Here is a 21,629-nt window from a genome sequence, read left to right as displayed (position 1 = left end):
TTTTTTTGCCAAAGACTTTACCAACAGCATTTAGGATTCTATAAAGTTGTTTTTTTTTTAATTTTCAACGTTCAAATTGCCATATCAGGCAATGATTTTAAAACTTAAACTATAGCAGATATGAGTGTGATAAAACATTGCCAAGGCCTTTTCGCTAACATTAAATGAGGACATTTTCCTAAGTAATAGTAATCTTTGCTACCTTTGTTTTGCTGATCTAATCAGTATTTGCTATAAAATGTAATTTATTGTCTAATATAGTACCAAGGTATTTAAAAGTTTGCACTATTCCGATGGTCACTCAAGCTACAGAAACAATATCATTTTCCTTCTTTTCCCTACGAAAATCGATTATTATTAATTTAATTTTTCATTTAATAATAAAATAATATCTTTGAAGTATTTTTTTTAATGTGTTCTATTTCTCTGAAATACTTGTTTACGTCTGAGAAAGAAGAGCCGCAGCATCAGCGAATTTTGTGAAGGAGCACAAAGGACTATGGGATTGATCCAAACTATTGGCACTCGACCTACGTTGGTGAATTGAAGGCGATTGGTCGTTGTGCTGGCCACGTGACACCCACGTTACCTGTTGGCTAAAGAATTATGTGAGCTTTGCACCATCTGATTTCGTTGATCACAAGATCCTAAAATCGTACCGCCACTTTAACCAATCAGCTAGATATTGGTTAACTTGTTTTTACAGCGACATACTCAAATTTAGTACATGTTGTCTGTGAGTTACCAGATACGCTTGAGTAAACTCAACAGTTACACCAGTTCGTCTTCCACTGGGGGAGGGGGGAGATGCTAGCGGGAAAGGGAGGTAGACTTCTTATACACGACACTGGCAAAATGAACAAATAACTTATTTGTCAACGAAGAACGCCCTGGGGGCTGCAGGTCTGTGTTGACTTGCAGCCCCAGACAAGACAGTCAACAGGGCGGCGAGAACACTGCAAAAAAAAAACACAAACCTTCAAAGACAAATTTCGATCTGCTTTCACGATAATGTGAAACAGGTGTTTGAATTTAGTGAGGACCTCGTATAAACAGCTTAACCCTGATAATCAGCATCGGGGAGGGGGGGGTAGTGTCAGCATTTGGAACAGTGCTTGCGAACTTGGTTAAATTACACTAAATCTTGAGCGTAACGATACCTGACATAGTTAGGAATGGGAACTGTTTCAGACATGTTTTGTTTTTTGTTTTTTCAACATCAATTTTAATGGCCTAGTAACAGTGATAACGAACTTGGGTAAATTACACTAAATCTTGGGTGAAACAATATAAGTGTTAAATGAAAACTCGTTCAGACGTTGATGTTTTTTTCTACATCAGTTTTAAAGACAAATTTACAGTGATGATGAACCTAGGTAGAATGCACTAAATACTGAGTGTAACAATAATCCATAGATATGATTGATAAATTGTTCATTACTACTGAAGCAAGTAGTTTTTACAAAGCTTATATCAACTCAATCTTCCTCGCTGTTTGTCTGGTCAAAAGTTTGTACACGCTATTTCTCCCACACCCAATCTCGGATCAAGCTGAAATTTCGCACAATTATTTCTTTTACCTGACAACACAAGAATCCATTTTAAAAAAATAACCAAATAATTGATTAACTATTAGCAATAAATTATTTTGTTTGGTATCTCATAAAATGGAAAGAAATATTACTTGACTAAAGTGGTGGTATAAGCTGAATAAGTCCGACTCGTCTAGGGGTTATTACAAATTTAATTACATGACTGATCCAAACTAATCGATACACTTAGGCCCCGAATATAAGTTTTTTTTTCTACAAGAAACGCATAAAAAAAAGTTTTTTAAATATTTTTTTAAAATTTTGCTGGCTTGACGTTGCGACCGTAGCATGCTCAAATATTTGTATTGATCGTCCATAATCAGATATTTTTTCAACACCGTAGTCAATTGACCCCTATGGCGATAGCCGAGGACCACCATGAGTGATCAGTGTTAAGAAATATCAAACTATATAGGGTCATCTTATCTTTTTTTGTTAAGATTCATTGTGTGGTATAATCCATTAAGTGAAACAAATAGTTAAAACATCAGAAATTAATCAAGTTTTTATTGAGGTATAAATGATGCCATCATGAAGTACTCTGACACTACATCATTGTGTACCTTTAATATGCACAGGAATATCATCTTTGTGTATTGTAAATATCATCATTATGTATTGTTTGCTATCCATCTAGGTTCATTCTAGTAGAAACCAAAGTCTTAATCTCGCAGCAAACTGTATAATTAATTGTAAAAATTAGGAGCTATTTGGCCTTAGGCTGCTTAAAGCAAACTGCGCTATACTTTGACAGACCTCGAGATGCTCCATCATATTATACTGTGACACAATCAAATTAAACTGTGATGTCATCATATTGTACTGTGATACCATCATATTGAAATGTGATACCACCAAAATGTACTATGATACCATCATATTATACTGTGATACCATCAAATTAAACTATGATGCCATCATATTGTACTGTGATACCATCATATTGTAATGTGATACCACTAAAATGTACTATGACACCATCATATTATACTGTGATGCCATCATATTGTACTGTGATACCATCATATTGTAATGTGATACCACCAAAATGTACTATGATACCATCATATTATACTGTGATACCATCAAATTAAACTATGATGCCATCATATTGTACTGTGATACCATCATATTGTAATGTGATACCACTAAAATGTACTATGACACCATCATATTATACTGTGATGCCATCATATTGTACTGTGATACCATCATATTGTAATGTGATACCACCAAAATGTACTATGATACCATCATATTATACTGTAACACCATCAAATTAAACTGTGATGCCATCATATTGTACTGCGATACCATCATATTGTATTGCGATGCCACCATATTGTACTATGATACCATCATACTATACTGTGATGCCATCATATTGTACTGTGATACCATCATATTGTAATGTTATACCACCTAAAATGTACTATGATACCATCATATTATACTGTGACACCATCACATTAAACTGTGATGCCATCATATTGTACTGTGATACCATCATATTGTAATGTGATACCTATTATTAAACTGAGATACCATCATATTAAACTGTGATACCATCATATTGTAAAGTGATACCATCATATTGTAATGTGATACCACTAAAATGAACTATGATACCATCTTCACTAGGAAGACAGGGGACGGCTGCGGGCAGGATATGAACCGGGGACCATCGTGACCAACGAACTACAGTCCAGAGTGAATACCCGCTACGACCATGGACTTGTTATCGTGACATGGTGCATCGTTTGACCCTCGTTCATATTTAAAAGTGACCAGGTGTATGAATTTTTTAGTTAACTGACCAAAGCGTTGATTTAATAAGCTTTAAGTTCTAAATTAACTGATTATATCAAGACACGTGAATAATGTAGCTATGGTCAAGGTTTATCTGGCAACTTAACTCTCAACATCCGTTGATCCATTTGCTTGTAACGAGCAGCTTCTAGTAAGTTCCAGTGAGACTTGGAATGTTGTTCGCATAACGCAATTATTAAATATCGCTTTTTACTTTTTTTCCAGCTTTTTATTTCTACATATTACGATTCGAATATATGAACCTTTTCTATTTGCGTGTAATCGCACGTATTGTAGTCTTAATCCTCCATATAAAGAATGTTCATTTTGTTTATAAAACAGGTGTTCCGTATTTGAATATTTTATACCACAGCGCCTTCAAGTGTGTTACACAGATATAAAACTGTTTGATATATCGGAGGCACATTCCTCATCCCATATGCTAGGACAAATTTGTACAAACACTCCTTCTTCCCTAGTGCTATTAGAGCATGGAATGGGTTGCCTGAGCTAGCCAGGAAAACCAGTGACTCGGCAGAATTTAAGTCAACCTAAAGAAATGGACGGACCAGCCATTGAAAGAGGTTCTAACTAAGGTAAAAGACTATGAGGAATGGAGAAAGACGGTCGATGAATCTTACATGCTGACCCCATGATACAACAGACTAAAGGATAGGTATACAAGGCTTGTCTTTGATTCCGAAGTTTAGTGAGGAATGCAGTATTTCCCGTTGCTGCGCGGCCCCAGCTGTGACCTACATATTTTGCCACACCAAGGGCAAGCATAACTATTGTCCGCAGGTGGTCGATTTAGATTTTGTTTTCGCCTTCTGCGTCTGTCCTCGGCAGCGGATTTTCTTTTGGTCTCAAATGTGTATCCCGCGGACATTGTGAGTGACCTCCAGCTGTCTCGTTCTGAGGTAAAAGTAAAACACTGTTATCTCCCTTTGTCGCATTTACATTGAAACCATAACGGATATCTGTTTCCCATAGTTCGTAACGTATTTCGAACGATCGATCTATTCATGCCCAGATGCTACTGGGCTTCGCTATATGTAAGGAATTAGACATAAAAGCAATACAAATAATCACCAACGATGTGCTATATATAGAGTCTGTTTAATTGAACATTGCAAACAATTTGGTAAACATATTCTATAAACCAATTTCTTAACATAAAGTTTAAGTTTCCACTAAACTATTTACAAAATAATGACGTAGCGTCTTTAACGGAAAAACCCCGAGCCTATACTGTAGACTAGAGTATAATTAATTTATTAACTGTAATGAAACAGGAGAAGGGGGTATCTGGTAGGATGCCCTTGGTCTGATCAGCAAACTCATCTCCAGTCACGTTCAAATTAAAAAATATCTGGTCTACGTTGGTATTGGAAGTAAACAGTTCACAGGTAGTAGGTAGCCAGTCGCTTTATGCAGCAAAACAAACGTCCAAGAATAAATATTTTCTCGCTAAAAAAAACATAATATCTTTATAAAAAAAAAAGACCCTACTAAGAAGCACTAAAATGACCATTGGCTACTTTTAGTCGTTGAAGAGAATATCTTTTGCTTTATTGATCAGATGACCGTTTATGACTATATAAACATCTAAGTCACTAATCTAGTAAATAGACTACAATTCTTGAATATGCAAGTAGAATCTGGATAAATAAATTAGTGAACAACTAAATAGATGAACTACTAAATTAGTGAACTACGAAATTAGTGAACTACTAAATTAGTGAACTACTAAATTAGTGAACTATTACATTCTTGAGTATGCAACTAGAATCTGGATAAATAAATTAGTGAAGTACACCAAATTAGTGAACCATTAAATTAGTGAACTCTCAAATTAGTGAACTATTAAATTAGTGAACTCTCAAATTAGTGAACTATTAAATTAGTGAGCGGTAAAATAAAAGCAACACTAGATCTATAAGACCTTCATTTTATTAGGTCTGATAAAAGCAACCCTGCACTTAATCCGCCGGAGATTGATGACGAGAGCATTACATTATTATCGTGTATATTTAAAGAAATGTAAAAGATTTTTCCTTGTACAATTTTCGCCATCTGGAATGTGAATATTTAGTTGTGTGTCGTATACCTTATGGATAAATTTTAATGAACAGATTTATTTTTTTTGAGAGGGGCTTAAAAGAAGCATAAAATTTAACGGTTATCAGTTGCCATTTTCAGAGTAGATGATACTTTAAGCTATGAAAGATAAATCTGTCTATATTCAATTTTTGTTGTCTATTTGAAGGTTATTTATAAGGAAACCTTTAAACTGATTAGATCTAAGCATATGAACCCTTGGTGTATTTTAATCATTCAAAGACTTGTCCCTGACAGTGAAAACGAGGCTGAGCTCATCATATGTATTCTTACAACAGCTGTACTTCTCGTCCTTGACCGTCTGGCTAACAACCTGGACACTGTACTTCTCGCTCTGAAAGTACTCCAAGGGGTCGGCGCCCTCGGGGATGGAAAGCGTCACATCTTTGGTGGAGTGCGTCCACGACCCGGCCCTCAGTCGGCAAGTGGCGCCCTGAAAGTGGCGAAGGTTTTGACACTTGACCTTGACCTTTAGGCTGGGTACGAAGGTGACGGCTCCGTCGGATCCAACAACGACCCTGTCGGCCACCAGCAGATCCGGGTACGAGATACTGTTTAGGATGGTGAGGTCTGGAACCCAAACCAAACTCGCTGGCACGCTGATCTAAAAAAAAAAACCAAAAAAACAAAGCAGCAGGCAATAGTGTTAACTCTTTCTCTCCGTAATTATTTACCACATTTTGTTGGGAATCAACTTTGGTATCGTCAGTTAGGAGAAAAAGAGTTAATGTTACTGTTGGCTACGTTTATTAAAATGGGTGGCTGACTGGTCGTGCGGTTTGCGCGCTGGACTGTCGTTTGGATTTATCGATGGTCCTGGGTTCAAACCCAGCCCGCTCCCATCCCACGTCGTCCTGCGGGAGGTTTGGACTAGGAAGTAAACTATTCTTCAACTCGGAACATCCGAAATATGTCAAATAGTTTACAAACAAACAAAATAACTTGAACTATTGGTATTAACACATAAAACTGAATATCGCTGTGTCTTAACTCTTTCTCTCCGTAATCATTTACCACATTCTGGTGGGAATCAACGCTGGTATCGTCAGTTAGGAGAGAAAGAGTTAAGCTGATAAGGCTAAATGGAGGTAACACTCAACTAACGAAGTAACACAGGCGAAAAGGTTAAAAAAAAATAAAGGTAGCCGAAGCTGATAAACGATGTCAAACAGGCAGTTAAAAAATCGTCGAATGTCGTATCATCTTAATATCTACTTCAGAAACTAAAGTCGACCTTACTCTAGAGCAGGGGGTTCTCAACCTGTGGGTCACGACCCCCTTGGGTGTCGATTGACGATTTGCCAGGGGTCGCCTAAGACCAGCGAAAAAATGGGTTGTTTTGGTCTATTCTTCTATTGCTTTTTCGTTTCACTACCTAAATTCCCAGTCTTGTTTTTGAATAGCCACGTGACTGTCTCCAATGTCAACTTTCCCTTTCTAGGAAACGAATAACTTTTCGCGCTGAATTCCTAATAGTGCTATATAGCATTTGTCTTTTGTTTCTGTTTGATTAAAAGAGGGGAGATAATAGAAAAAACAAGTTGAAATTATATCGCTTTTTTTTTCCTTTATAATATATCCTCCTCCCCCCCCCCCCCAAAAAAAACAAAAACATAACGACTAATTTGTGAGCACTTTCAGCTCAAGGATTAATCTGGACGGTCCATAGTTTACAGTTTACATCAAGTTTAACTAACGTCTGGCAACATCCTTAAACAAATTACTAGACACTTAATTAAACCAGTGGCTACATCTTTAAACAAATTACTAAGCACCTAATTAAACCAGTGGCTACATCTTTAAACAAATTACTAGACCCCTAATTAAACCAGTGGCTACATCTTTAAACAAGAAAATTGATCAATGATTCACCTCGTGGCTACATCTTTAAACAAATTACTAGACCCCTAATTAAACCAGTGGCTACATCTTTAAACAAATTACTAGACATTTAATTAAACCAGTGGCTACATCTTTAAACAAGAAAATTGATCAATGATTCACCTCGTGGCTACATCTTTAAACAAGTTACTAGACCCCTAATTAAACCAGTGGCTACATCTTTAAACAAATTACTAAACACTTAATTAAACCAGTGGCTAAATCTTTAAACAAGATAATTGATCAATGATTCACCTCGTGGCTACATCTTTAAACAAATTACTAGACCCCTAATTAAACCAGTGGCTACATCTTTAAACAAATTACTAAACACTTAATTAAACCAGTGGCTAAATCTTTAAACAAGATAATTGATCAATGATTCACCTCGTGGCTACATCTTTAAACAAATTACTAGACCCCTAATTAAACCAGTGGCTACATCTTTAAACAAATTACTAAACACTTAATTAAACCAGTGGCTAAATCTTTAAACAAGATAATTGATCAATGATTCACCTCGTGGCTACATCTTTAAACAAATTACTAGACCCCTAATTAAACCAGTGGCTACATCTTTAAACAAATTACTAAACACTTAATTAAACCAGTGGCTATATCTTTAAACAAGATAATTGATCAATGATTCACCTCGTGGCTACATCTTTAAACAAATTACTAGACCCCTAATTAAACTAGTGGCTACACCTTTAAACAAATTACTAGACCCCTAATTAAACCAGTGGCTCTAACTTTAAACAAGGTAATTGATCAATGATTCGCCTCGTGACTACATCTTTAAACAAATTACTAGACCCCTAATTAAACTAGTGGCTACACCTTTAAACTAATTACTAGACCCCTAATTAAACCAGTGGCTCTAACTTTAAACTAGGTAATTGATCAATGATTCACCTCGTGGCTACATCTTTAAATAAATTACTAGACCCCTAATTAAACTAGTGGCTACACCATTAAACAAATTACTAAACCCCTAATTAAACCAGTGGCTTTAACTTTAAACAAGGTAATTGATCAATGATTCACCTCGTGGCTACATGATTAAACAAATTACTAGACCCCTAATTTAACTAGTAGCTATATCTATAATTAAGTTACTATACCCATAATTAAACTAGTGGCTACATCTTTAAACAAATTACTAGACCCCTAATCAAACTAGTGGCTACATCTTTAAACAAGGTAATTGATCAATGATTCACCTCGTAGCCACATCTTTAAACAAATTACTGGATTAGTGATTCACCTCGTGGCTACATCTTTAAACAAATTACTGGATTAGTGATTCACCTCGTGGCAAATTACTAGACCCCTAATTAAACTAGTGGCTACATCTTTAAACAAATTACTAGACCCCTAATTAAACTAGTGGCTACATCTTTTAACAAATTACTAGACCCCTAATTAAACTAGTGGCTACATCTTTAAACAAGTTACTAGACCCCTAATTAAACTAGTGGCTACATCTTTAAACAAGTTACTAGACCCCTAATTAAACTAGTGGCTACATCTTTAAACAAGTTACTAGACCCCTAATTAAACTAGTGGCTACATCTTTAAACAAGTTACTAGACCCCTAATTAAACTAGTGGCTACATCTTTAAACAAGTTACTAGACCCCTAATTAAACTAGTGGCTACATCTTTAAACAAGTTACTAGACCCCTAATTAAACTAGTGGCTACATCTTTAAACAAATTACTAGATCAATGATTCACCTCGTGGCTACATCCTTAAACAAATTACTAGATCGATGATTCACCTTCTGGCTACATCTTTAAACAAGTTACTAGCTCAATAATTCACCTCGTCAAACGTAGCCACATCTTCTTTCCAGCCAAACACCGGGACATTCCATCGCATGCCCAACCAAAGAGTCAGTTCCACCTGTTCTTCGTCCTCGTTGACGCCTTCGATGTTTAGCAGCTTCACGCTCAGAGAGACGTCCAGGGGCGTATCACTGTCTAGAGGAATGACGTTTGGATTGGTCGGCTCTATAAAACGTTTCAGTACATCAGCTCGCGTCATTAACCCTTGAGATGCTGAAAACACAAAATAACAAATCTAAAAGCCGCAACATATACAACAGCGTGACATTAACCCTTGAGATACTGAAAACACAAACACAACAAATCTATATGGTATAATATATCAGAGCGTGACATTAACCCTTGAGATGCTGGAAACACAAACACAACAAATCTATATGGTATAATATATCAGAGCGTGACATTAACCCTTGAGATGCTGAAAAAACAAAATAACATATCTATATACCACAATACACGACAGCGTGACATTAACCCTTGAGATACTGAAAACACAAACACAACAAATCTATATGGTATAATATATCAGAGCGTGACATTAACCCTAGAGAGTCTGGAAACACAAACATAACATATGTGTATCGTTTCAGCTGAACTAGGGCTTGAACTGAGCCAAACCGTTTTAGTAAGTCTCAACAGTGATTTGCAGCTTCGCCATCAACGGGTAGTAAAGAACAATACCTCACTGCCACGACGAAGGTCTGTACGTCAGACATGTAACGTGGCAACAAGCTATTGGTCTCCCCTGACATAGGTTCTCGGTTGCCACGCCAAGTTTCGGTGTTCAGGCCAAAACTTGGTCTCACTTGAAGTCATTGTCACTGATAAAATAGTAACCTTACAGTAAAAGTCATTGTCACTGATAAAATAGTAACCTTACAGTAAAAGTCATTGTCACTGATAAAATAGTAACCTTACAGTAAAAGTAAAGTTCCCCTTCCAGACCTTGCGATCTATAGCGCAGATGATGTAAAGGTCATCAGTTTCTTGTCCCCATGGTTAACGAGGGTGTCATGTGGCCAGCACAAAGACCAATCACCTTTAATTTTCCCCAACTAATGTGAGATACTCATTAGAGTTGGGTGGAATCAGAGGCGCCCTACAGATCCCGAATTAAAAATCCCATCTTCGCCAGGATTCGAACCCGGGACACTCCAGTTTAGAAGCCAAGCGCTTTAACACTCAGCCACCACGCCTCCAAGCCTCAGAATTTATGTAATATTTTCAATATGAAAGGTCACATAATGGTTACCTATGTTTATGGTCAGCATAAAACGTGGTCAGTACAACGGCCAAACATTGCCAAAAAGTGCCAGGCACGCAATAGTTGAAAGAAACCCCTAAACGTCCTAAAAATTCTCTGTTTGAAAATCTATCCTTCATTCGGATTCGAACTTTAATCTCTAAATTTGCCAGCTCTATGATTTATCACCTTGGCACTTCGCAAGCTAAGCTAAAAAAAAAGTATACTAACCGCTGACACCAATAGTTAATAGCACCAAAATACACAAAAGGATGGCCATCTTTTAGAACTCAAATGTCTGTCAGAGAGTTGATCACCGGTTACTAGCCTCAAGCTAGCGTAAGCAGTTGGTAAATATACACACGCTCACACACACTAGCGCACACACATGCTCACACACACACTCACACACACGCGCGCATACACACGCTCACACACACACGCGTACATACGCTCACACACACACGCGCGCACACACGCTCACACACACACACACACGCACACACACATACACGCTCACACACACACATACACGCTCACACACATACACGCTCACATACACACACATATACGCTCACACACACACACGCTCACACACATACACGCTCACACACACATATACACGCCCACACACACACACACAAGCTCACACACACACACACATCCATCAACGATGAGGTTTCAAAAAAAACATAAATGCCACATGCATTTCGGGGAACTATTTTCTTGTCGCAGACGACAAGCAGGGATACAAGTGTGATTATGTTTTTATAGGTCAAAATTGTGGAACTGGTAAGCCTGTCGCAGTGGTATATAAATGGTGGCCTTAAATGATATAGAATAATAAAAACAAAACAAAAAAACAACAAAAAACTAAACATCGAAAAAATAAAATTACGTAATTTATTTAAAAAAAAAAAACCTAGTGTACTCCAACAATACCAGTGGGAACAGGTTCAGCGTTTTTTTTTTCTCTTAAAAATGTCCCCATTAAACGGAGGCATAATGCGGCAGCCTAGTTTACCAATACCTTAGGCCGGCCCTGAAGGGGGTAAAGTTCACCAGTTACTGTTTGGGAGAAAAAAAATTGTGCTGACCCAAATATGCACTCGAGAAAATAATCATAACTAAAATACCAACTTCTGATCATGCGATCTAAAGGGCTGATGGTGCAAGGGTCAACTTTATATTTGATCAAAGCATATTGATGGGGGAGGGGGTGTCACGGGGCTACCTCAACGACCAGACGCCTTTAGTTTGAGATATATGCATTACAGGTTGGTGGACTCAATGGCATCCTCAAAATGCTACATTTAAAAATCCGAGTGTTCACCAAAGTTCGAATCCCGGAACACCCCGGTTGTGACACCAAGAGATTTACTATTTGTAATGAAATGATAACGACTAGAATACCAATACCATGGCTTTATTCGACAAAATTAGACTATAGTAAACAGTGAATGAAACCAGCACGTCTGGCATATCACTGATGCAGTCTATACACACACACACACTGGACATGAAACACACACAATGGCCATGACCTTCAGACACGCTGGACGCACGCAGAAAATCAACTCAGTTACACTACACCACTCAAGCCAGCAAGCCTTAATTAGGATATATGTGTTATAGACTTGTGATAATAGGGCCTATATGTCAGCGTATCTTGAGCAGTTGATGTAAAGGTCATCTGTTTCTGTGGTCCGCAGTTAATGAGGGTGCCATGTGGTCGGCACAACGTTCAATCGCATTTACTTTACCCCAACTAATGTCAGGCGCTCTAAGGATCCCAAAACTAAAATCCCAGTCTTTCCCAGGATTCGAACTCAGAACCCCTCGATTCGGATATTAAGCGCTATACCACTCCGCCACCGCGCCTCAAAGAACATAATATCCAAACACTTTAATTTATGGATTGAACAAGAAGAGTTTCATGAGCAGGATTTAATATTTACCAAGCTTATATCAGCTCACTCTGTCTGTTAAAAAGTATGTACACGTTATTTCTCCCACATCAATTCTCGGATCAAGCTGAAACTTGTCACAATTATTCATTGACATAGACAAGACATGAATAAATTTAAAAAAAGTAACCAATTAGACAAATACTTACTGGTAATTCATTATTTTGTTTAAAAGCATCAAAGGAAACTAATTCTCAAGAAAGAATGAAAAGGTATGGGAATCAATTTCTTCGGTGCTCCATGAATATAACTAATTCATTGTTGTTTTTAAATTATATTTCACTTATATGCATACTAAATAGATTTTTATCTTTAAAAAAAAAAGTAATTTTTTTTTTTTGTAAATGTAATAGCTAGTATGACAGAACTTAATTAACTCAGCAATACAGATGTAAGAAAAAAAAAGTTGTTTTTTTTTGACACAAGATCTAAAACCGTTTTCAAAAGATATATACATTATTTTAGTTTAAACACATTTATGCTCATATTTTTCTAGAAAAATGGACGTTTAACATGTACACCCTACATATTGGGTAGGGATAAAAATGTGACATTAAATTGATTTACAGATTACCATTCATACAAAATATATAGAACATGTATATATAACACATAATTATACGTAACTAAATTAAGGCTGTAAATTTAGAAAACAATATAATTGTATTAATGTTAAAAAGCTATTTTTTTAATGTCATGTAACCTAAACCAGTTCAAGGTTAGGTTCCTGGTCATTTCATCCCTGGTCACTTCAACCCCGGTCATTTCATCTCCTGTCACTTCATCTTTGGTCATTTCATCCCCGGTCACTTCATCCCCGGTCACTACATCTTTGGTCATTTCATCCCCGGTCACTTCATTTTTGGTCATTTCATCCCCGGTCACTTCATCTTTGGTCATTTCATCCCCGGTCACTTCATCTTTGGTCATTTCATTCCGGTCACTTCATCCCCGGTCACTACATCTTTGGTCATTTCATCCCCGGTCACTTCATCTTTGGTCATTTCATTTCCCCGGTCACTGATTGCCCTGGTCTTTTCCTCCTCTAATAATTGCAAAAGTAGGATACCAAGAATATTTCACTTAGTTTTATTTACCTGAAACATCATATTAAAAAGTCAATGTCATTGAAAATATATATATATATATATTGTCACAGCTTTCCTATTATATAGCTCTATCTACTTATAACTCGATAGAATCTACCTTAGGTCTCGCTACGGTCTCTAGGTGTCCCTGGTTCAGCCTTAGTTAACGAAATAGAACAATGAAACCACTAGATCAAACACATAAACTTTAATCAGCTTTACTGCATATCACACAAAAGCTAAACTCTGTCTAACAACCAACACATATACATATTGTTACGAATCTCACTATCCAGGCTCTCTGCAAACTGCACCATACACCACCAACTTAAAGAACTTGAAAACTCAGGGCTCCAAAGTAACGTAACACTTTAATAGTTGAATAAATAACAGCCAATACTGTACTATTGGCAACACGTACACTGTACAAATATCTCGCCGATAACACCGTTCCGCCGTATCAACTCTTGCACTGGCCTCTCCGTCTCGTTCCGGGCTTGCACTGGGTTCAACAGTTCAGGACTGACTTCACACACTGGGCTCGTTGTGTCGGACTCGATCGCAGACCAAGATCAAGAAGCCGTTCCTCTTGACTGTACTTGACAGTTGACACTCGTCTCGGCTGACCGTCGTAACTCGTCACGGTTGACCGCTCGTCTAGCGCTGGCCTGGGGTCGATTTGCGTCGGCTGACTACACTCACACCACCACCCCCCATCTGTGCCACCACCAGGTTTATAACAATATATATATATATATATATATACATGTATATATATATAGATATAGATATAGATATAGATATAGAGCTAATGCAGAAATTGTTTTTAGGTACAGAAGACGACCCATCAATTCGTATTGCTGTAAAGCGTTTGTAATTTCTAGGCCAATGCTGTACACTTCTTTCTTCTTTATTCAAAGCCACAATTTATAACCTAAAACTTATAACCGGGATTAAAATTTCTATAGGTGATATTACTCATGTCCAGAGGAGAGTCGAAGTCAGCGTTTATTAGAATAAAAATGGTGCCACCAAATTCAGGAAAGACGGATCGACAAATAAAGATAGCCTTCCACGAGATAAATAATCAACGGCAAGATCAGAAGTACTCTATTCGTTCTCCTCTCTCGAAAGATTTCCTCTACTTCCGCCTTACCTTGACCTTAGATCATTACACCATTACGGCATGCAATATGCGCAGGATGCCGGAGATACTACTCTAAAAGTATAAACTTGAAAGAAAAATATAAAAATACTTAAAAACAAAAAGCTTTTACTAAGCGTACTCGTGTCAGTTAGTTTGGAACAGTGATGTAATTAAATTTGTAATAGATCTAGACTAACTATTTAAAAAAGCATTTATAATAGCCTAATTTAAAAGGGGACTAATTGAGCGCATACCACCACTTCAGTCAAGTACTATTTCTTTCCCTTGTTTGAGACACCAAACAAGGTCATTAACTACCAATAGTGGTCGAGAGGCTAAGTTCAGCTGAACTTGGCTTGGCTACCTACGAATGGGGCTCGAGGTTCGACACGCGACTCGGGCAGAGTTGTGTTTACTGAGCGCCTGAAGGCAGCATGGAAAAACCTTCTCCTAGATACCCCCCCCCCCTTACTGGACAAAAACTGAGATGGCACCAAAGCGCTCTGAGCATGCTATAAGCATGAAAGTAGCGCTATATAAAAGCCATAATTTATTTATAATTTATTTGATATAGATTTTTGCAAAGCTTATATCAACTCTGTTTATCTGACTGTCTGCTAAAAAAGTTTGAACATGTTTTTTTTTCCCTATTTCCCAGTCTCGGATCAAGTTTAAACTTTACGTAATTATTCGTTTTACCTGACAAGACATGAATCCATCAAAACAAAATTAGCGTATTAGTTAATTAATTACTTAGCACTGTGCCTCCTCGTATGGCTGGTGAGAACCATGAGGGCCCGGAATGTTCGGCAGCTGGTGCTTGTGTCTTTGTCTTTGATTTTTGTTTTCTCTGAAGCTTTTCTTCAGCCAGCGCTGGTCTCTTTGTCCTTTCCGATTTGTGCGCCAGTTTTCACAGCATCATGACGTCACCGTTGGATCACAGCATCATGACGTCACCGTTGGATCACAGCATCATGACGTCACTGTTGGTTCTAAAGTTAGATTTTGCCATTCAATCAAATAGATACGACTTGTATTTCCACCTCTGACATACGCGCATGCGCACAAGGCGTTGATGTCGGTGCTTTAGTCTCACGTAGTTGTCACTGGTCGAGGTGTCCTGACCTCACCTAAAGGTTAAAGGTTGGGGCACTCACGATGTGACATGTTGAATGCGCATGCTTAAATCTGACATTTAGCCTCGGCTACAAAACGGCGACCTAAATATTTTTTTAAATTTAAATTTGATGTAACGATTTTGTTTTGGAGAGTAGTTTTGTCTCCACAAATCACGAGACCTACGCGAGTTCAGAAGTGTCTCTATGGCTCTACATCAGCGGTTCTCAACTTTTTATGCTCGGCGACCCCTTTTTACAATCCACTACTCTGACGCGACCCCCCCCCCCTTTCACACACACACACACATACAGCAATAGAGGAGTAGACAATTTTCGATGGTCTTAGGCGACCCCTGGCAAATCGTTATTTGACCCCCAAGGGGGTCGCGACCCACAGGTTGAGAACCCCTGCTCTACCTAAAAACACTGAAGAAACACAGTGTTGAATATATTTTCTATCAGTTTAACTCTTTCAAACTCAGCTCAATAATACAACAAGAAAAATATTTTTAAAAAAATTATTACTTTTTAAAACAATAAAAATCTTATATTAAGTGTAATTGTATTAATTAGTTTTGGTAAATCTTGTTATTACATGTAAGGTTGACCTAGACATATCAATCTGTGTATTTTTACCATTTTTAAAAATTTTTTTTTAGCTTTCTCAATGCGTAAAAAAAATGTTTGTAAAATGTTTTACATGTTTCGGATGTTCCTTCAGAGTTGAAGATAGTTTACTTCCTAGTCCAAACCTCCTGCAGGACGACGGGGGATGGGAGCGGCCAGGGTTTGAACCCTCGACCGTCGATAAATCCGAACGACAGTCCAGCGCGCAAACCGCACGACCAGGCAGCGTTACGAGCCTATCACTAGTCTGGACCAGTTGTGAAAGGGGGAGGAAAGAAGGGGGTATCTTGGTGAATGTTTACATAATCGTTTTTTAAATGCATGAAAAAAATTTCACTCAGGTCTTCGGATTCCTCAAGGGAACTAATTCACTTATACCACCACATCTGTCAAGTACGATTTCTTCCTCTAGTTCAAGATACATCAAAGAAAATAATTAATTAATAAAGGTTAATTAACTAATTGTTGTTTTTTTTGTATTAATTCTTGTGTTGTCAGGTAGAAGAAACGGGCGAAATTGTATATATATATATAAAATATATAGTTTGTCCATCTTGGTTCGATGATGACCACTTTGTCATCCAGGGGGGCTGAGGGCTTTGCACTGGGGTTCTATGCCTCCTCATGTGGCTGGTGAGACCGGAATGTTCGCCAGCACACTGGGCAGGTTTTTCCAGCTGGAGCTAGTGTTGTGGGCCTTGCTTTTCTTCTCTGGCGTTTTTTTTTCTGCCAGCGTTGTTCTCTTTTCCTCAGCAACCTGTGCGCCAGTTTTCACAGCGCGACGCCATGATGCTCTGTCATGTGCCTCTGGCTCCCAGGTGCCTGGGTCTATGCTGAACACCTTCAGAGAAGCTTTGAGGGTGTCCCTGAAGCGCTTTCTTTGACCACCTTGCAAGCCTTTCCTTCGCTTAGTCACAGAGATATACTTAACACGTGACAAACATAAATGATACAGATTGAATTCAATCCGACTTAAGAAGATAAAATGACTTCTATTCAATAATAATATACTGCAACTTCTTGGTAGCTACACAAAGATACTCCACTGTTTTGACCTATAGTTACTAGTGCTGAGGTTTCAACAAAATAAAATGTCACTTGCATTTGTCGGGAAAAAAAATTCTTGTCGCAGACGACACAGACGAATGCAAATCTGATAAGGTTATGGGTCAACAAAGCGCTCTAGAGTGACCTTCCTAATTTACATGTTGTGACGACAACCTTTCCTATTATTTTTTTTAGTGCTTTTGGAAACAAATAAATTCGAACATGTGATCTGATAGAAGGAACATCTGATTGAGAGAAATGGCCCTATTAAGTTCAAATGAATGCTTTTTACATTAAGAATTAATTATTTTGCAAAAATGCAGGGGCCCCTAAGGAGGTCAAGCCCCCCTCAAATGGTGGATATTTAATAACTGCACCCCTGGTTATGACCTCTGGCATTGATGTAATTTATACTTCTTATATTATGATGTTATGTTTGATTATGCATCTTTAAGCAAACTTTCAAGGTTAAAAGTTTATGGTTTGGATATCGTTTTTTAATTTATTTTTTAAAAATCTGTTTTTCTCATGACGGGCTCCATAAGTTTTTAACGCTCACCATCTTGTTCCATGCCAACCCAACACTTTCAACACAGTTCTTCACAGCATCACATAAATACTGGTCTGAGTTTGTGTTCAAACTTTTTTCCAGACAGACAGACGGACGTAGCAACTTGATAAAAGTTTGTTGTCACTGTATTGTTTTTTACATCCTTAAAGCTTTGAGCAGCATCCAGTCAGAAAAATCAAGAGAGACTCATTAGAGAACAAGAAAAGTTTTCATTGTCTAACAAAAATTTCATTTCTCTACTTAAAATGTGATCTACATTCTAGCTAAATTATTTTCTTGTATCTTGTGGGAAGCGTGGTCGAGAGGCCAAGTGCGCTTGAACTTGGCTTGGCCTAGCTACTTAGAAGGGGGCTCGAGGTTCGACTCGGGCAGAGTTGTATTTACTGAGCACCTAAAGGCAGCACGGAAAACCAACTTCTAGATACCCCCTCCCCCCAACTGGTCCACAAATGAGATTGGACCAAAAGCGCTCTGAGCATGCTATAAGCATGAAAGTAGCGCTATATAAAAGCTATAATAATAATAATATCTTTTGTCGATAAATATTACCATCGGTCCTCCAATCTCTAGCCGTAGGTAACAATTTTTCGCGGCTAAAACCACGAATGCCACCATATTTGTTTTATAAGTTAAAAGTAAAGTTTCCCCTTTCAGACCTTGCGATCTATGGGTCAGATGATGTTAAGGTCATCTGTTTCTATGGCCAAAGGTTAACGAGCAGGGTGTGATGTAGCCAGCACAACGACCAACCGCCTTTACTTTTCCTAAGTAAAGTCAGGTACCCATTAGAGCTGGTTGGACTCAGGGGCTCCATAAAAATCCCGAATTTGAAAATTGAAGTATTCACCGAGATTCGAACTCAGGACCCCAGGTTCGGAAGCCAAGCGCTTAACCACTCAGCCACCGCGCCCCTATATTTGTTTTATAATGCTGTTTGTATGTTGTTGTTTCTGATAAAACAATGTTGGCTTATTATCATGTTCCACAAACAAATAAAGATACTTTCACTTTTAAAGGTAGATTCAGAGTCTCATTTCATAAACTCAAAAAAAAAAAAAAAAAAAAAACATCAGAGCAATAGAGAGGGCCCTACCGAAGGTAAAGATACATTTTCAACTTTTTTTTTTAAAAGGAGCGATTTTCTACACTTTGTGCTGACAATTCTGCGGGCCGGAAGTACCCACGTTGCAGGCCGGTTCTGGTCCGCTGGCCGTATTTTGGTTATCATTGATTTATGTCAATGTCTTTAAGATTAGGGATGAGTGCAGTGTTTCACATGACTACGCAGACCCAGTAGCGACCTGAATATTTTCCCGAATTTCGTGCAGACAAAGCCGTTGTCCGCTGGCGGTCTGTTTAAGTTTTCTTTCCGTCTTCCGGTCTTTAATAATGGCTTTTCTTAGAGTCTCAAATATTGTCCCGCAGCCTTTGTGAGAGCTCTACAAATGTCTGTCTCAGAGGCCATCTGCTGACAACTACTTTCATCTATGCCAGTGAGGGCAAAATGGCGCATGAGCTACTCTTTATTGCACTTAGGTCGGGTAAATAGTGGTGCATTTACATAATGTTTCTTTAAAGTCATTAAGCCATGTAACTTCATGGCGTTAAAAAAGACTTTGTCTATGTAAACATATTATTTGTAAATATAAATTTAATTCTAATTAAATGTATAAATACATAAATAACGTAATAATTTTATGGTTGCAATGTTTTTTAAAAATAGTTTGAGACAGTTTGAGTTAAAAACAAATTGATTATAGAAGAAAAAAAACACAGTTTTGTTAATATATATATTACATCTTTACATTACTTTACATTACATTATACTTTGCATTAATTTACATTGCATTATACTTACATTACTTTACATTACATGATACTTTACATTACTTAACATTACATTATACTTTACATTAATTTACATTACATTATATTTTACATTACTTTACATTACATTATACTTTACATTACTTTACATTACATTATACTTTACATTACTTTACATTACATTATACTTTACATTACTTTATATTACATTATACTTTACATTACTTTACATTGCATTATACCATTACTTTACATTACATTATACTTTACATTACTTTACATTACATTATACTTTACATTACTTTACATTACATTATACTTTACATTACTTTATATTACATTATACTTTACATTACTTTACATTGCATTATACTTTACATTACTATACATTACATTATACATTACATTACTTTACATTACAATATACTTTACATTACTTTACATTACATTATACTTTACATTACTTTATATTACATTATACTTTACATTACTTTACATTGCATTATACTTTACATTACTTTACATTACATAATACTTTACATTACATTATACTTTACATTATACTTTACATTACTTTACATTACATTATACTTTACATTACTTTACATTACATTATACTTTAAATTACTTTACATTACATTATACTTTACATTACTTTACATTACATTTTACATTACAATACTTTACATTACATTATACTAAACATTACTTTAAATTACATTATACTTTACAATACTTGACATTACATTATACTTTACATTACTTCACATTACATTCTACTTAACATTACTTTACATTACTTTACATAACATTATACTTTACATTACTTTACATTACTTTACATTACATTATACTTTACATTACTTTACATTACATTATACTTCACATTACTTTACATTAATTTACTCTATTGAAAAATTTGAATTATAAAAAAATACGTAAAATGCCAGTTTCTATGACAAAACAAAGTATATCTATTATAATCTGCTTTTCCATTAAAAAATCCACAAAAAATAAAGGATTACCAATGTTAACAATTGACAGAACTTGACCTGAGATATATGTGTGGACGTTATTGTCACTCCAAACAAGGGCTCCACGGTCACATGAAAAAGAGTTCTACGAAATGAGCCATAGTCGTTTTTCATTTTTGTTTACAAATTATGACAAAAGAAAAAAAAAAGCTCTTACTGGGATTTGAACCTGCTATTTTAGGTTCTATCGGCTGATGCACTAGTAAACCGCGAAACAGCTTATGTAAATTTAGAATATTTTTGTTCATTAAACATAATTTTCAATAGCTTTCAAAGATGTAAATCTACAAATACAATAAACACTTTTCTACAAATATTGTTTCAAACTACAAATTACCATATTAAATGAAACATTTTCTGTGGCTTAAAACAGTATTTAAAAAAGAAAATATAGTGTATAATACAAAATACTCGAGTTGACCTTTGCGATTTAAATTTTAGTAAATTCTATACAAATTAAAAATAGATGACATCTTTTCCAAGAGTTATCTTTCTTTCAGTAGTTGACCTTTCCGTTTTAAATTTCCGTAGTACAATGACAAAGAGAACTCTGTAGATGTTTATATAACAAAATTTTGAATATTTTTGAACAAAAAAAAACTTTTATCAAAATGAAATGTCAAAGTGGTGTAAAAATAATAATACGTTCATATGTTTCTATATTTAAAAAAATTACACACAAAAAATATTAATATTTCTCTTTTTGAA

The 21,629-nt window shown here is 36.5% G+C and overlaps 1 protein-coding gene across 2 annotated transcripts; it reads right to left on the bottom strand.

The window, feature by feature from the left end:
- Positions 1–4,581: 4,581 nt before the first annotated feature.
- On the bottom strand, positions 4,582–10,885 carry LOC106076934 (acetylcholine-binding protein-like). 2 transcript variants are annotated; one of them, XM_013237743.2, is made up of 3 exons: positions 10,505–10,565; positions 9,230–9,465; positions 4,582–6,126 (listed from the first exon to the last, which is right to left on the bottom strand). In XM_013237743.2, exons 1-3 carry the CDS (start codon positions 10,521–10,523, stop codon positions 5,731–5,733), a joined length of 651 nt encoding a protein of 216 aa, XP_013093197.2. In that variant the 5' UTR covers positions 10,524–10,565; the 3' UTR covers positions 4,582–5,730. The 2 variants fall into 2 exon arrangements, with proteins under 2 accessions (XP_013093197.2, XP_013093195.2); XM_013237741.2 differs by lacking the exon at positions 10,505–10,565 and adding an exon at positions 10,727–10,885 and having other exon boundaries at positions 5,422–6,126.
- Between the last annotated feature and the right edge of the window lie 10,744 nt (positions 10,886–21,629).

Source organism: Biomphalaria glabrata, chromosome 7, assembly GCF_947242115.1.
Source record: "Biomphalaria glabrata chromosome 7, xgBioGlab47.1, whole genome shotgun sequence".
In the NCBI taxonomy this organism is placed as follows: Eukaryota; Metazoa; Mollusca; class Gastropoda; family Planorbidae; genus Biomphalaria; species Biomphalaria glabrata.
Note: the sequence above shows the minus strand (reverse complement) of the source record. Positions and strands in the feature narration are given on the sequence as shown.